Source organism: Gopherus evgoodei, chromosome 18 (assembly GCF_007399415.2).
Source record: "Gopherus evgoodei ecotype Sinaloan lineage chromosome 18, rGopEvg1_v1.p, whole genome shotgun sequence".
NCBI classification, from domain to species: domain Eukaryota; kingdom Metazoa; phylum Chordata; order Testudines; family Testudinidae; genus Gopherus; species Gopherus evgoodei.
In genome coordinates this window covers 4,900,183-4,918,325 of record NC_044339.1, presented here as the reverse complement: position 1 = coordinate 4,918,325, position 18,143 = coordinate 4,900,183, and the positions used below count along the sequence as shown (strand labels likewise).

The 18,143-nt window shown below is 46.4% G+C and overlaps 1 protein-coding gene across 1 annotated transcript; it reads right to left on the bottom strand.

Annotated features, from left to right (window-relative positions):
• Window positions 1-8,825: 8,825 nt before the first annotated feature.
• On the bottom strand, window positions 8,826-10,223 carry LOC115637052 (kelch-like protein 24). The gene has a single exon (XM_030537889.1). It carries the CDS (start codon window positions 10,221-10,223, stop codon window positions 8,826-8,828), a length of 1,398 nt encoding a protein of 465 aa, XP_030393749.1.
• Between the last annotated feature and the right edge of the window lie 7,920 nt (window positions 10,224-18,143).

The window sequence follows — 18,143 nt, the reverse complement described above, 5'->3', positions numbered from 1 at the left end:
CTTTCATTTGATCGTATCTCTTCAATTCTACCTGTACTTTATCAACTTCTCCTCTTTACTAGGATACAGAGAATCCCCATTAATAGCTCCTCCTCTACGTGATGTCTCTGTCCGAACTATGTTCTCCTACACACCTGTCAGTTTTTCCCCAGCTCTTGGTTTAAAAACTCTTCTACAACCTTTTTAATTTTACATGCCAGCAATCTCGTTCTGTTTTTGTTTAGGTGGAGCCCACCCTTCTTGTATAGGGCCCTCCTTTCTAGAAAAGTTCCCTAGTTCCTAATAAACCTAAACCCCTCTTCCCTGCACCATTGTCTCATCCATGCATTGAGGTCCTGTTCTAACTGGCCCTGTGCATGAAACTGGAAGCATATCAGATAATGCTACCATGGAGGTCCTGGACTTTAATGTCTTACCTAGAAGCTTAAATTTGGCCTCCAGGACCTCTCTCCTACCTTTTCCTATATGTCATGTACCATGACCACTAGATCCTTCCCAGCACTGCAGATAAGTCTATCTAGATGTCTTGAGAGATCCACAACCTTTGCATCTAGCAGGCAACTCACCATGTGGTTCTCCCGGTCATCACAACCCCAGCTATCTATATTTCTAATGATCGAATCCCCCATTACTATTACCTGTCTCTTCCTAATATCTGTGATTCCCTCTTGCAGTGAGAGAGGATACCATGGCATCATCTGGAAGGAGAATCTCAGCTAATGACTTAAGAACAGAAGAATGGCCGTACCGGGTCAGAGCAAAGGTCCATCTAGCCCAGTATCTGTCTACCGACAGTGGCCAATGCCAGGTGCCCCACAGGGAGTGAACCTAACAGACAATGATCAAGTGATCTCTCTCCTGCCATCCATCTCCATCCTCTGACAAACAGAGGCTAGGGGCACCATTCCTTACCCATCCTGGCTAACAGCCATTTATGGACTTAACCATCATGAATTTATCCAGTTCCCTTTTAAATGCTGTTATAGTCCTAGCCTTCACAACCTCCTCAGGTAAGGAGTTCCACAAGTTGACTGTGCACTGCGTGAAGAAGAACTTTTATTTGTTTTAAACCTGCTGCCTATTAATTTCATTTGGTGACCCCTAGTTCTTGTATTATAAGAATAAGTAAATAACTTTTCCTTATCCACTTTCTCCACATCACTCATGATTTTATATACCTCTATTATATCCCACCTTAGTCTCCTTTTTTCCAAGCTGAAGAGTACTAGCCTCTTTAATCTTTCCTCATATGGGACCCTCTCCAAACTCCTAATCATTTTAGTTGCCCTTTTTTGAACCTTTTCTAGTGCCAGTATATCTTTTTTGAGGTGAGATCACATCTGTACACAGTATTCGAGATTTGGGCGTACCACGGATTTATATAAGGGCAATAATATATTCTCAGTCTTATTCTCTATCCCCTTTTTAATAATTCCTAACATCCTGTTTGCTTTTTTGACCACCTCTGCACATGGCGTGGACATCTTCAGAGAACTATCCATGATGACTCCAAGATCTCTTTCCTGACTTGTTGTAGCTAAATTAGCCCCCATCATATCGTATGTATAGTTGGGGTTATTTTTTCCAATGTGCATTACTTTACGTTTATCCACATTAAATTTCATTTGCCATTTTGTTGCTGTAGTGAGGCGGCCTGGCTCCCAGCTGCCCCAGAGGACGAAGAGCCCAGCCAGAGGCCGGACTGGGTGGAGCTAAAGAGCTCTGAGCCCGCCCCGCAAAGGGTCAAGCGCCGACCTGGAAGTATAAAGGCGGGCCCTCAGAGCTCAGTGGGAGGCCAGCGGCCGGAGCAAGCCAACATCTCTCAGAGAGCTTGGGACTGGGAGACTCCTGCAATCCAGTGTAGCCGCCCAGAGTGGCCTGAACTCCCCCGTGCCCGCTACCCTGAGGAGCTGCCGGAGCTCCCCCATGCCCACTACCCCGAGGAGCTGCCGGAGCTCCCCCGTTCCCACTACCCGGAAGAGCCGCCGGAGCTCCCCCGTGCCCGCTACCCCGAGGAGCTGCCAGAGCTCCCCCGTGCCCGCTACCCCGAGGAGCTGCCGGAGCTCCCCCGTGCCCGCTACCCCGAGGAGCTGCCGGAGCTCCCCCGTGCCCGCTACCCCGAGGAGCTGCCGGAGCTCCCCCGTGCCCGCTACCCGGAAGAGCCGCCGGAGCTCCCCCATGCCCGCTACCCCGAGGAGCTGCCGGAGCTCCCCCGCGCTCACTACCCCGAGGAGCTGCCGGAGCTCCCCCGTGCCCGCTACCCCGAGGAGCTGCCGGAGCTCCCCCGTTCCCACTACCCGGAAGAGCCGCCGGAGCTCCCCCGTGCCCGCTACCCCGAGGAGCTGCCGGAGCTCCCCCGTTCCCACTACCCCGAGGAGCTGCCGGAGCTCCCCCGTGCCCGCTACCCCGAGGAGCTGCCGGAGCTCCCCCGTGCCCGCTACCCGGAAGAGCCGCCGGAGCTCCCCCATGCCCGCTACCCCGAGGAGCTGCCGGAGCTCCCCCGCGCTCACTACCCCGAGGAGCTGCCGGAGCTCCCCCGTGCCCGCTACCCCGAGGAGCTGCCGGAGCTCCCCCGTTCCCACTACCCGGCAGAGCCGCCGGAGCTCCCCCGTGCCCACTACCCGGAAGAGCCGCCGGAGCTACCCTGGACAGACTTTCCGGAGGAGCTGCCGGACCTACCACCCAGCCCCGGCCGGGACAAACCCATGAACCTGGACCCTGCGGAGGATGACCCCAGGATCCAGGTAAGCCCCGAGGGGGAGTCTGGAAGTAGCCCGGGGGCAGCCGTCTGGCTGCAGCACAACCAGAGCCAATGTCAGTGTATTGCGTCTAGGATCTCCACTGGCACAGCAGCAGGCTGCCTGCCGCTGTTAGGGCCCCGGGCTGGGACGCAGAGGAGTGGGTGGGCCTGCGTCCCCCCTGCCACCTCACTCATGGGTGGCAGTCTCCCCCTCGCCCCGATGCCCTGGCCAAGAAGCTTGGGCCTCTTACCTTGAACTGCTTGCTCAGCCCCTGCCTGAGGGTCTGAGTCCTGCACTATTGTTTGTTGCCCCGCCCTCATCGAGGGCCTGGGCTTACTAGACTGAACTCTTGGCTCAGCCCCTGTCTGAGAGTCTGATCCCCGGACTGTCATTGTTGCCCCAGGTAGTGAGCCGGCCTGGCTCTCAGCCACCTCAGAGAGGGCTGAACCCCGACAGCGGATGCCTACAGTTGCCCAATCACTTAGTTTTGTGAGATCTTTTTGAAGTTCTTCACAGTCTGCTTTGGTCTTAACTATCTTGAGCAGTTTAGTATCATCTGCAAACTTTGCCACCTCACTGTTTACCCCTTTCTCCAGATCATTTATGAATAAATTGAAGAGGATTGGTCCTAGGACTGACCCTTGGGGAACACCGCTAGTTACCCCTCTCCATTCTGAGAATTTACCATTAATTCCTACCCTTTGTTCCCTGTCTTTTAACCAGTTCTCAATCCAAGAAAGGACCTTCCCTTTTATCCCATGACAGCTTAATTTACGTAACAGCCTTTGGTGAGGGACTTTGTCAAAGGCTTTCTGGAAATCTAAGTATACTATGTCCACTGGATCCCCTTTGTCCACATGTTTGTTGATCTCTTCAAAGAAGTCTAATAGATTAGTAAGACACGATTTCCCTTTACAGAAACCATGTTGACTACTGCTCAACAGTTTATGTTTTTCTATGTGTCTGACAATTTTATTCTTAACTATTATTTCGACTAATTTGCCCGGTACCGACGTTAGACTTACCGGTCTGTAAATGCCAAGATCACCTCTAGAGCCCTTTTTAAATATTGGTGTTACATTAGCTAACTTCCAGTCATTGAGTACTGAAGCTGATTTAAAGGACAGGTTACAAATCTTAGTTAATAGTTCCGCAACTTCACATTTGAGTTCCATCTGGTCCCGGTGACTCGTTACTGTTAAGTTTATCAATTAATTTCAAAACCTTCTCTAGTGACACTTCAATCTGTGACAGTTCCTCAGATTTGTCACCTACAAAAGCAAGCTCAGGTTTGGGAATCTCCCTAACATCCTCAGCTGTGAAGACTGAAGCAAAGAATCCATTTAATTTCTCCGCAATGACTATCGTCTTTAAGCGCTCCTTTTGTATCTCGATCATCAAGGGGCCCACTGGTTGTTTAGCAGGCTTCCTGCTTCTGATATACTTAAAAAACATTTTGTTATTACCTTTGGAGTTTTTGGCTAGCCGTTCTTCAAACTCCTCTTTGGCTTTTCTTATTATACTCTTGCACTTAATTTGGCAGTGTTTATGCTCCTTTCTATTTGCCTCACTAGGATTTAACTTCCACTTTTTAAAGGAAGTCTTTTTCTCTCTCACTCCTTCTTTTACATGGTTGTTAAGCCACGGTGGCTTTTTTAGTTCTTTTACTGTGTTTCTTAATTTGGGGTATACATTGAAGTTGGGCCTCTTTTATGGTGTCTTTAAAAAGTGCCCATGCAGCTTGCAGGGATTTCACTTTAGTCACTGTACCTTTTAACTTCTGTTTAACTAACCCCCTCATTTTTGCATAGTTCCCCTTTTTGAAATTAAATGCCACAGTGTTGGGCTGTTGAGGTGTTCTTCCCACCACAGGGATGTTGAATGCTATTGTATTATGGTCACTATTTCCAAGTGGTCCTGCTATAGTTACCTCTTGGACCAGCTCCTGCGCTCTACTCAGGATTATATCTAGAGTTGCCTCTCCCCTTGTGGGTTCCTGTACCAGCTGCTCCATGAAGCAGTCATTTAAAGTATTGAGAAATTTTATCTCTGCATTTTGTCCTGAAGTGAAATGTTCCCAGTCAATATGGGGATAATTGAAATCCCCCACTATTATTGGGTTCTTAATTTTGATAGCCTCTCTAATTTCCCTTAGCATTTCATCATCACTATTACTGTCCTGGTCAGGTGGTCGATAATAGATCCCTAATGTTATATTTTTATTAGAGCATGACATTTCTCTCCATAGAGATTCTATGGAACATGTGGATTCGCTTAAGATTTTTTACTTCATTTGAATCTACATTTTCTTTCACATATAATGCCACTCCCTCGCCGGCACGACCTGTTCTGTCCTTCCGATATATTTTGTACTCTGGAATGATTGTATCCCATTGATTGTCCTCAGTCCACCAGGTTTCTGTGATGCCTATTATATCAACAAGGCACTCTAATTCACCCATCTTATTATTTAGACTTCTAGCATTCATGTACAAGCACTTTAAAAACTTGTCCCTGTTTATTTGTCTGCCCTTTTCTGATGTGCCAGATTCTTTTTTATGTGAATGTTTATCATCTGAGTCTGAAAACTGAAAAATTTTGATTGAGAAATGTTGCCTCAGTGCCATAGTTCGAGGTCTCATGCCTCTTTTCTCCTCTAAGGACTGCATCTCTGATGATACATTGCAGCAGGGGCTCCTGTGAATCACTGTGGCAGCTTAGCAAAAGGAAAGTCCATGGTGTATCATGGGAGATGTAGTCTGAAAAGGTAGCCTAGCCCACACAGAAGAATGGCATCCAAACTATAACTGCCATGGTGCATTTCAGGGTCCCTTCTATGAGATAGGTATATCTCCATAAATATTGTGGGGGAACAGGGATAGCTCAGTGGTTTGAGCATTGGCCTGCTAAACCCAGAGTTGTGAGCTCAATTCCTGAGGTGACCATTTGGGGATTGGTCCTGCTTTGAGCAGGGGGTTGGACTAGATGATCTCCTAAGGTCCCTTCCATCCCTGATATTTGAACTGAAATTTTCACTTTTTGATTTTTTTGCTGAAGTTAAAATTTTCCATGGGAAAAAATAGATACCCACCAGCTCTATTCCTGCAATCCCTGGGAGCACAGCCTGGCCCTTCTAAGGGAGCCACAACTGGTCCACTCATAGACTCATAGGTCAGAAGGGACCAATATGATCATCTAGTCTGACCTCCTGCACAAGGCAGGCCACAGAACCCTACCAATCCACTTTTATAACAATCCCTAACCTAGGACTGAGTTATTGAAATCCTCAAAATTGGTTTGAAGACCTCAAGCTGCAGAGAATCCACCAGCAAGCGACCCATGCCCCACGCTGCAGGGGAAGGCGAAAAACCTCCAGGGCCCCTGCCAATTCGCCCTGGAGGAAAATTCCTTCCCGACCCCAAATATGGCGATCAGCTAAACCCTGAGCATGTGGGCAAGGCTCACCAGCCAGCACCCAAGAAGGAATTCTCTGCAGTAACTCAGTTCCCATCCCATCCAACATCTCCACGCAGACCACCGAGCAGCCCCATCTGGTGATGATCCAAGATCAATTGTCCAAATTAAACTATCCTATCATAACATCCCCTCCATATACTTATCAAGCTTAGTCTTAAAGCCAGAAAAGTCTTTTGCCCCCACTACTTCTCTCGGAAGGCTGTTCCAGAACTTCACTCCCCTAATGGTTAGAAACCTTCGTCTAATCTCAAGTCTGAACTTCCTTATATCCAGTTTGTACCCATTCGTCCTCGTGCCTACATTAGTACTAAACTTAAATAATTCCTCCCCTCCCTAACGTTAACCCCCCTGATATATTTATATAGAGCAAGCATATCCCCCCGCAGCCTTCTTTTGGCCAGGCTAAACAAGCCAAGCTCTTTGAGTCTCCTTTCATAAGGCAGGTTTTCCATTCCTCGGATCATCCTAGTAGCCCATCTCTGGACCTGTTCCAGTTTGAATTCATCCTTCTTGAACATGGGACACCAGAACTGCACACAACATTCCAGATGGGGTCTCACCAGTGCCTTATATAACGGTACTAACACCTCCTTATCCTTGCTGGAAATACCTCGCCTGATGCATCCTAAAATCACATTTGCTTTTTTAACAGCCATATCACACTGGCGGCTCATAGTCATCCTGTTATCAACCAATACCCCAAGGTCCTTCTCCTCCTCCGTCGCTTCCAACTGATGCGCCCCCAACGTATATCTAAAATTCTTATTATTAATCCCTAAGTGCATGACCTTGCACTTTTCACTATTGTATTTCATCCTATTACTATTACTCCAGTTTACAAGGTGGTCCAGATCTTCCTCAATAGTATCCCTGTCCTTCTCCGTGTTAGCAATACCCCCCAGCTTTGTGTCGTCCGCAAACTTTATTAGCACATTTCCGCTCTTTGTGCCAAGGTCAGTAATAAAGAGGTTAAATAAGATCGGTCCCAAAACCGATCCTTGACGGACTCCACTAGTGACCTCCTTCCAGCCTGACAGTTCACCCTTCAATACGACCCTCTGGAGTCTCCCCTTTAACCAGTTCCTTATCCACCTTACAACTTTCATATTCATCCCCATCTTTTCCAATTTAACTAACAGTTCCCCATGCGGAACCGTGTCAAACGCCTTACTAAAATCTAGGTAGATTATATCTACCGCATTTCCTTTATCTAAGTAATCCGTCACCTTCTCAAAGAAGGAGATCAGATTGGTTTGGCACGATCTACCCTTAGTAAATCCATGTTGCGATTCGTCCCAATTACCATTGACCTCTATGTCCTTAACTACTTTCTCTCTTAAAATTTTTTCCAAGACCTTACAGAGAAGGCACAAATATGCTAGTGCTTGCTTTTCTTTTTAACTCGTGTGATCAGCACCAATGCTACACATGGCTGCTCAGTCCCTCACTGTGCCTTCCATGTCCCCTGTTGTCCCCCACCTCCACAGTCCCTGCTACCCATGCAAATCGTATACCTTCCCTCCCAGTACTGGGAAGTGATAGGGTCATCTCTGGGAGGATTCCCTGGATGGAAGAACGAGGGGGATCCAAAGGAGAACTGCAATGACTTCTACACCCACCCTTCTCCCAGCTCTCAGTGCAGAAACATAGGATTTGCCACACAGGAACAGACCGTGCTCCATCCAGTCCAGGATGATGCCACTGAAAGCAGCCAGCGCAAGATCCTTCACCAGAAGAAACCCTGCAGCAGCAATTATGGGCTAACACGCCCAAGGAAAGGTTCTTCCTGATCCTCAGTAGTTAGAGGTTGACTCACGCCCTGAAGCAGGAGGGCTTATCCTCCAGCTAACACTTTTGATAATTCTTTTACTATTCACTGCAGTAATAACTCTGTACGTACTTGTTATCCATTTAAGTGTCTAACCCTTTCCTGAATCCCGCTAATCTCTTACGTTCAATGGCAGGGACCGAATTAGGAGAAAGAGAGTGCAGCCATGGCAGGTACCATTTCCAAAAGCTCCTACATGACTTAAATGCCTAATTCCCAGTGAAAGTCACTTTTGAAAATGAGACTTGGACTCCTAAGAATGTAGATGCTTTTGAAAATTGTCCCTGGTATCTGGACAGCCCTGTCCTTCCCAGAAAGGGCCTTATGTCTTTGGCAGCTGGGACAATGTAGAATACCCCAGACACTGTTGGGGGCTAGCCCCAGAGTTGGGAGGGGCCTAGCAATGGGTTACCGCCATCTCCTTCCCTCTCTTCCACACAGCTGTGCTTTCTTTGCTGCTACTACAGCCTCTCTTTCCTTCGAGGAACCAAATAGATGTTAAAATGATTCTAGGGGAGAGCTCTGACTTGGTAGGATTTTACACCCACTTTGCACAAGTGGAAAGGACAGCCCCAACACAAGGCAGTGGTGAACTTGTCCCTCTGTACCACACCCTTTCCTTTACCAACAATCTGCTGGTTTCCAGTGGAATGGCTTGGAGTTCCATATAAACACAAGTAAACACACAGTAAAGGTACAGGCAGGTGATCTTCACAAATGCAGCTTTAGGGACAGGATACACTGACCATGAGGCAATCTGGCACGTGGATAAAAAGCCGCTAACTCTCTGCTAACTCAACAGCTGTCAGGGCTACAGCTGTCTTTCGAAAAAGAGACAGAATAGTTTTTTTGGGTAACTTCAGCGTTGCACATCCAAATCCGCTGATTCCCCAGTTGCTAAAAGGGAGTCTTTCCAGACACTGAGTCCATCTGTCGTCTCCAGGTTCCCAATAGTAAATTGTGTTATAATATTCCTCTTCATTTTCACCATCGTGGTTATTATATAAATATGTATTTTCGCCACCCAGCACGTAGATCCTCTTCTTCCAGCGCACCACACCAGCGCCAGCAATTTGAACTGGCAACTTTGGGATCACGACATCCTTGTCCACTCTTCCATCTTCGTCCAGGAAGAAACACTTTCGACTGCAATGCAGGTTTCCTGAATCAGGCCATCTCTCATTATGATGTCTCACTCTGCTCCTAAAATACCCACCAATAACATATATCCCATTATTCATGGAGACAGCTCCTGACCAGTAGCACTCTGCTTCCAGAAGCACCTGCGTCCACACATTGGAGCTAACTTTGTAGATTAAAACCTTCCTGGAAACATACCAAGAGCCCAGTTTGTCTGTCACGCCACCTATCAGGTACAATTTATTTTTAAGCACTGTGGCGGCAAAATGGCTCAGACTGTATGGCAGCCGAGAGATGGGAGTCCAGGTCTTCGCCATCAAGTCAAAGCACTCTGCAGAATCGAGATAATCTTCATACCTGCACCAGCCCCCCACAGCATAAAGCTTCTGGCTGCAGTTTAGAAACCCATGTGAAGCACGGGGCATTGACATGGAAGGGAGTTGTGTCCACCGGCCTCTGAAAGAGCTGTACTCGTGGAGAGTATCTGAATAAGAGTCATCTGTGTGCACACCTCCGGTTACGTAGAGCTTATCTGCCACTGCCAGGCAGCGAGCACAGTACAGGCATTTCAAAGGCGTCATTTTTTCCCACTTTTCTGTCTCGGGGTCAAAACAGCCTACCTGAAAATCCTTCGTTTTCAGCTCTGGGCCCTCCATGTTGAACAGGTCCACGCACACAATACACTTGTGGTACATGCCCTGTCTAAGACCTCCACACTCCCGCAACCTCTCTTGTCTGTTGAGACGCTTCCATCGCAACCGCATGTCCCCGCAACATGCTGATTCTAACTGGACCTCTCGGAGCTCTTCCTGGGTAAGGAGTGGAAAGCGGACATGCCTCATTATCTTACTCAGGAACGGACGGCGGTTGGAAGTTTGAAATTTCATCCAGCGTCGCACTGCCCGGTAGACAACTATCTCAGAAGAGACCACCAGGCTGTCTGAGGAGATGATGCTAATCAAAGTGCTGGGTTTCAGATGTAGGAAGCTTTTGTCCTCCAGAGAGAGGTGCCTAAAGTTCAGGCTGATCTGTCTCATGGCTACTCGGAGCAGAGCTTGTTCGCCATGGGCATAACCCAGTTCATAAAGCACAAGGCAATTCTCAAGGGAAACTTGTTCAAGAAGAAAGCTGTGAAAGTAATGGGGATAAATGTTACTGGGGATGTCACAAGTGTGAGACACTTCTCCCTTAGACATTGGGGTAATAGCAACACTTAATACAGGGAGCTAAAGTCATTCTAAGGGAGAGGATCAAATTACATATTTAATGAAGATTTGTAACCCGGTCCACAGATTCCCCATGAAGCCTTGTTCAAGTCACTTATTGTCTGTGCCTCAGTTTCCCCATCTGTACAAAGCAGAGAACAGCACTGTCCTACCTCACAGGTGTATTTTGCAGATAACTACATTAAAGTGAGGTGCTCAGATACTTTGGTTATGTGGGCCAGATACGTATTTAAACTAGATACCACCTTCAATTCACACAGCTCTTCCACTGGAAACAATATGAGGTTTGTGCAAAGATCAGGCTTAGAGCGTGGCCCTCATATATTAACTATCTTTGAGTTAGGGAACTTACTGTTGCATTCAGTATTATTCAATGGCAAAACATGGCTCAGGGCACTTTTAGGACCATAGCTAGTTCTGCCTATTTGTTTGTCTGGCCATTCGCACATCTGTCTAATCTAATCTAATCTAATCTAATCTAATCTAATCTATCCCCATACAGTCTAATCTATGCCCATATACCACATCTATTTATCTATCCCCATACGATCGATCTATCTAAGATATCTACCAATCATGTATTGTAGTGTATTGAAAACCGTCAAAATTGTATGCTGTCACTTAAAATTTCAGGGGGGTTTCCTGGTCCAGGCAAAGGGGAAGCATGCAATTCGAGCATAGGAGCAGTCAGTCTGCTGACAGCCAGCCTAGATTAAAGTGGAGTGAGCTGCCTCTCTGTATTGGGTCATTGTTCTGAATTCTAAGAAATAAAGTAGCGTTAATAAGCAGTCATGGGATAAGAGGGAAGGTCCTCTTATGGATCAGTAAATGGTTAAAAGACAGAAAGCAAAGGATAGGAATAACTGGTCAGTTTTCACACCGGAGAGAGGTAAATAGTGGTGTCCCCCAGGGCTCTGTACTAGGACCAGTGCTGTTCAACATATTCATAAATTATCTGGAAAAAGCGGTAAGCAGTGAGGTGGCAAAATTTGCAGATGATACAAAATTACTCAGGACTGGGTGACCAGGCAACAAAATAGCAGATGAAATTCAATGCTGATAAGTGGAAAGTAATGCACATCGGAAAACATAATCCCAACTATGCATATAAAATTATGAGGTCTGAAATTAGCTGTTATGACTCAAGAAGGAAATCTTGTGGTCGTTGTGGATAGTTCTCTGAAAACATCCACTCAGTGTGTAGCGGCAGCCAAAAAAGTGAACAATGTTAGGAACCATTAGGAAGAGGCTAGATAATAAGATAGAACATATCATAATGCTACTATATAAATCCATGGTACACCCACACCTTGAATACTGTGTGTGGTTCTGGTTGCCCTATCTCAAAAAAGATATTTTAGAACTGGAAAAGGTATGAAGGGCAAGAAAAATGATTAAAGGTATGGAACAGCTTCTGCGTAAGGAGAGTTTAAAAAGATTGAACTTTTCAGCTTGGAAAAGAGACAGCTAAGGGCGGGGATATGATAGAAGTTGATAAAATCATGCCTGGTGTGGAGAAAGTAAATAAGGAAATGTTATCTACTCCTTCATGTAACATACAAACCAGGGGGTCACCCAATGAAATTACTACACAACAGGTTTAAAACAAAAACAAAAGGAAGTACTTCTTCACACAATGCACAATCTGTGGAACTCTTTGCCAGGGGATGTTGTGAAGGCCAAAATTATAAAGGGGTTCAAAAAAGAACTATAAAAGTTTCTGGAGGATATGTCTATCAACCCCATGCTCTGACTGTCCCTAGCCTGTGATTCCCAAAAGCTCTGAATGGACAACAGGGGATGGATCACTCAGTGATAATCTGTTCTGTTCATTCCTTCTGAAACACCTGGCACTAGCCACTGCTGGAAGACAGGATACTGGGCTAGATGGACCATAAGTCTGACCTAGTATGGCCATTCTTATGTTCTTATGTCACATTGTAACCTTCCTGCAAGAGTATATATATCTTTATCTAACTTCTCTGTGTATATGCCATGAACATAACACTTACATGTACTTACCTGCAATTTCCAATTTGTGCACACAACAGCGATGACTACGCATTGTTGTGGTAAATGGGCCTATCACTTTTTACCTGCTTGGGAATTAACCATGAAAAGTAGTCAAGTTGTTTTTAATAAAGAATGTTATAAACAGGTGCAAGAATACCAGACAGAAAAACGTAATTAGTCCAAACAAAAAGGACGCCTGATATAACTCAAAGACTGTATTAAGATCATGGTTGGTAAAGAAGAAAGTGCAACTCCAAAAACTGATGAATCAGAATTAGTGTGTTGGAAACTAAGACTGATTGATGTACAAAATAATGAGAGGATGGGCTATTCCACCCACCACTTCCTTTTTGGGTCTTTTAAGAAAGATACTTTTTGGGGAAAACGAGAAGTATTGATGGCAGCTACTAGAGCAAGCTTCACTAGCCTGGCTGCCACCCCCACTGTCCCCTGGGACTCCAGGCAATCATCATCCTACTCCTGAGAGATGTCCTGACCACACTGTGCCAGAGAAAGTGACCCACATGACATCAGCACTTCTATTGGCTTCAGCTGAATCCAATCACCACCTAGGATGAAACAGGGTGGGACTTGCCACAGCTCATCTCAACCAACTTCTTCTCTTCTCCCCAAGGACAGTTCTCCCCATCTTTGATACCATCTTAGAGACTGCGAAACAAGGAGTTTTTTCCTTCTAAAAATCTTCTCCAGCTAAGGAAAAGAAAATAGTGTTACACTGAAAGCCTGACTTAAAGCATTGGAAAGGTAAAGTAGTAACTGTTTTTCCTCATTTTCTTTATCTTTAAAGAAAGGTTAAAATGATGTTTAATGACATGTTTGCCATAGTACTAAGCAGGCTGAGGTATCTGTATACCAAACCCCAGACCTTCTTTAATGTTGGACAGTCACTTGGTTATGTTAACATCGTTAGGCCCCTATATTCTATCTAAATTAATACACCACCACCTACATTATTTTAAAATCTTGAACCAGATTCCCAGCTGGTGTAAATCAATGTAATTCCAGTGAGGGCTATGGTGCTCCTACGTAGAGTCTGAGAGACCGGGTCTGACCCATAGGCTGGGTGTTTGGCTCCACTGACTTCGTATTTATAGAATACCTGTTATTTGAGGACCTCAACGTGCTTTACAAACTAGAGTTCGACCAAAAATTGGCTTCAAATAGATATAGGGTAAAATATACAAAAATATATCACTGATTTAGGACTCTAAGTCTCACTTTCAAAAGAGACTTAGGCCTGGGTCTACACAAGAAAATTAAGTTTGTTTAACTGTATCGGCCAAGGGCGTGACAATCCACAGCCCCGAGGAGTGTTGTTAAGCCAGCCTAAGTCCATGTGTAGACAGCACTAGGTCGATGAAAGAATTCATCCATCAGCCAAGTTACCGTCTCTCGGGGAGGCGGGATACCTACGCCAATGGGAGAATTCTTCCCATCAATGTAGGTAGTGTCTCTGCCGGAGCACTACAGTAGTGCGGCGGTACGGCTGTAATGTTTTAAGTGTAGACAAGCCCATAGGCACTTACACCTGAATGCACAAAAGGAATTAGGCACCTAAGTTCCTATTTGAGGTGCCTAAGTCCTGGTTTTGGTACCAGTTGCTATGCACAACCCTTCCCGCTCCCACTGAGCCCTGCAGGTGCCTAAACTCACTCAATGCCTAAATTTCTCCATTGAAAGTTCCCTAGGCACCTAGGTTTCTGATTCTGGACATGCACGTGGCTGCCTTCCTTTGGGCGTCTGGGTGCCCATCTCCCACCTAAGACCCAGAGCAATTCACAAACCGGGGAAGGTAGTTGTTAAGCTACCTAAGTCTTGTAAGGCCCAATCCAGTCAGCATGTTCAGAGACCATCTACTAGGTCAGGCCCCTCAGGTGAGTTCACACAAAGCAGCTCTGTGTGTGTGTGTGTGTGGGGGGGGGTTAAACGAGAGAGAGGTCAAGAAAAACACCTTTATTCACATGAAGTCACATCATAAGTATTTTAAAATGTTATAAAATTACAATATACACACAAAAACATAAATCAAAACACACCTTAAGGGAACATTAAACCTGGATCACTAAAGTATCCTCATCACTAAGGTCACTCAAAATATAGTTAACATACCAAGTCAACTGAAACGTTTGCAGGTGGTAAGTCAGTTTCTAAAAAGTGTGATCAGCCAGACCAGCCTTAGCCCATCACACCGCTGTAACCCGGCCATTCTGTTCCGGCGAGATTTCAAAATGGCTTTGCCTGACCCAGCGAAAAGTTAGTCAGGCAAGAAATGAGCAGAATGCAAGCACTGTATCTCACTCTGGCATGAAACCGGGCCCAAACTGCTGAAAATCTGCTGCAAAAGAACAAAAAATAGAATCAAACGGGGACACGTAGGAAAAGCTGAAACGCTGTGGCTATGACTACCTTACAGAGCTTACAGCACCACAGGTGCACTGATGCAGCTGCACCGCTCTACACTACTAGTACAGACCCTCTAAGCCAATGGGAAGAGCTCTCCTGTAGACTTAATGACGCCAGCCCCCACGAGTAGCGGTAGCTATGTTGGTGGGAGAAGACACAGTGCTGTCCACCCTGACGCTAAGGGTGGCGTAACTTGCGTCGCTCAGGGGGTGGCTTATTCACACCCTTGAATGACAGAACTTATCCTGACATAAGTAGCCTGTGTCTGAAGACAAACAAAAGGGGCACTGCATGGACATCTCATGGATTATATGGTGTGCAAAATGATTGGGTGCTACGATGCCATGCAGGAACCTTTAGGAAGAAGACATTGTATAACATCCTCCAAGCCGGGGGCATAGAGACACCTAGGGACAAAGGCATCCTCCAGGCTGTATCAGGGAGATTAGAGAGGGCAGCATAATGCTGCACCTTGACACAAATATCATAGAGCTGCTTCTTGGTCATGGCTGCAAAAGGAACATTCACCAAACTCTTCCAGGACAACAATCTGCTCGGTTGTACAAGGATCTCATGCACAAAAGGGGAGACAGCTAGTGAGGCAAACACAGGCTTCCCTCCTAGAACAATCACAGCCAAAACCTCCTGCAAATACTGAGCAGCCAGCTGAGGGAGTGCCGCCTGGAATTCAGAGAGGACTTTCTCCAACCAAATGCACAGACCAGATTCAGGTCTGAACAGCAAGACTTCCAGCTTGACGAACGAGGAACAATCAGGTGAGAGCTTTGTCAACCCAGTCTAAGTAGAGGCAGAAAATAGGCTCATGCAGGAGAGAACTTCAGCAGGAAAAAGTGGGTTAATAAACAGTGGCTCTTCCAACAGCCATAAAATGGAAAACGCCTGGTCCGGTTGTGCACTTTGCAGAAGTTGCCAGGTGTTAAAAAGACCATTATAGAATGGAGGCAAATCTAGATTCTGTAACTGACCAGGTGCCAGCAAAAACAGTCAAAGCCCAACCCCGTAGCAAGACGGAAGGGAGAGAAAACAAGGGACTTTCAGGCCAGCAGGGAATCAGAGTGCAGCAGCTGCTGCAGACTGGAGGCAAAAGGCTGCCACGCTGCTGACAAATCGATGAGGCCCTGGCCCTTGCATCTAATTGCAGGAACAGCAAAGCAGGATGCAACCAGTGGTAGCTATTAAAAAAAATAAGTTAATATGCATCTGAATCCAGTCCAGAAGGCCTCAGCAAGGGTCCAGACATACTAGCTGGTGCCACAACACGGAGACCACAAGGTTGTTGGCAATCAAAACCCTTCCCCAAAAAGAGAGTCCAGAAAGGAGCCAGCACCATTTCTGCAAGAAGCCTTGCACTTGCCCTTCAGCCCCCTCCCAGTTTTTTAACACAATTTGTTCAGATCCAAAAAAGACCCCCGATATCTTAATGCCAGAGATGCCTCATTGCAATTGTTGGGACAACAAAGAGGGATCACTACCCTGCCAAAAGCTCAGTACATTTGAATGAGCTCTTAGCCCAGTTAATGCAGGCACAAGCTGCTTGTTCTTACACTTGTAAACAAGTGCAAAGTGCCTGCACATCACTGTCAGATGTAATAAAAATGGAGCTATTATCAATATAGGCTGAGAGATGAACCAGGAAGGCCAGTCAGATGGCCTCTGAGGAGGAGCAGGAATGGCTCCAAACTAAGAGAGTACAATGCCCAGACAGAGGACACCCCTGATGAATGCCTCTGCAAAAGGGCAAGCAGCAGAAAGACCCCTATTAATCTTCAGGACACTGAAAATGTTGTGGTACAAAAAAATATATTCGAAGAGCAACTGACCCAATCCTGAAAGTTTGTAATGCTGTTAAAAGATAATTATACTAAAGTCTATAGAGGCCTTCTCCTGATCCATTGAAACAAGCCCCACATCCAGATTACAAAGTTTGTTAACAGTAAAAACCATCACAAATTAATAACAAAATGATCAAAAATACAGTGGCTAGGAATACGGTATGTTTGACTAGAGTGTATCAGAGTCCAGAGATTCCTTTAGTTGGTTGGCTAAGGCCCTGGATAGTCAGGATAATCAGAGCAGAGAAGGGAAAAAATAGGTGTCCAATTCCATAAGTCACAGAGATCCCCTTTCCTGTGTAGCAGGGTGGTCACTGCCTGCAGCATCTGAGGGACAGCCCTTTCTCCTGGGTACACTTCAGCACCTCTACAAAAGAGTCAGGACTGAGAAAATGCCAGAAAGGCTTGTAAACTTCAGATGGCAACCCATCAATACCTGAGGCCTGGCCTGTTAAGAGCTGCTGGACTGCAACAGAGAGCAACAGTGACAGTGGGGCGTCCAGGCACTGCTGCTCGTCACCAGTCAGATGGGGATAATCCCTGGTTCAGCTCTTCCACTGCCAGTACATCCCAGGCTTCAGGTGAATGCAGAACACTGTAAAAAGAAACAGCTGCTTTCTGGATCTCAGCAGGGCCAAGAAGTGCCTTCAGAACCAGTTAAGGCTTAGTGAGTCTACACTGGGTTTCCCATGTCAAGGTTGCCATGTAGGCGCAAGGTATTTCAGGCCGGGGCACTCATGGTCTGATGCAAGGACTGTGTGGCAGCCGGGAATTATTGCTGGCAGAACAATTGGAACTGGACCTGACGCCCAGCACTGTCTCAGGGACTCATACTGGGGCTTGTGCCGCTGCCAACACTCCCAAAACACAGCTAATACCTGGGTGAAATTCAAGGGCTGTAATAATTTGATATTAAGGCACCAGTGGAAAGCACAGGCAGGAAGAGACACACTGACAGAAATATAGTGATGGTCAGACAAGTGAGTGGGAGACATGGAAGACCGAACTTCGTGCTATAAAAGTGATCCAGTCTCTCCCCTTAGACCTGGTTGGGAGCAGCCTTCAGCCAAGTGTATGGCCTAATGGTGGGGTGAGAGAACCTCCAAACATCTACTAGCTCAAAGGCAGTACAATGCAATTCCCTGGCCGATGGAGGGCGTGGCTCCGCATGGCTCCTGTCTAAAACATGATCTACAGCGCAAGTGAAGTCCCCTCCCAGGACAATAGGAGCATCAGGGCCACAGCCAAGCATAGGAAGGGCAAGTGTCTGCAGAAAGGAGACACAGTGTGGGGGCATACACAGTACAAAGATTAAAAACAATACTGCCCATACATGTCTCCACCTGGAGGAGCCAGCCTGGCACAATCTCATTCACAGGCAGGATCTGTGCCCCTGAACCACAGGAAAGAGAACAGTTACCCCAGCTGTGACATTGGAGCC

Coding starts and splice junctions, on each gene's coding strand:
- LOC115637052 (XM_030537889.1), bottom strand. CDS start 10,223: ATGAGACAGATCAGCCTGAACTTTAGGCACCTCTCTCTGGAGGACAAA.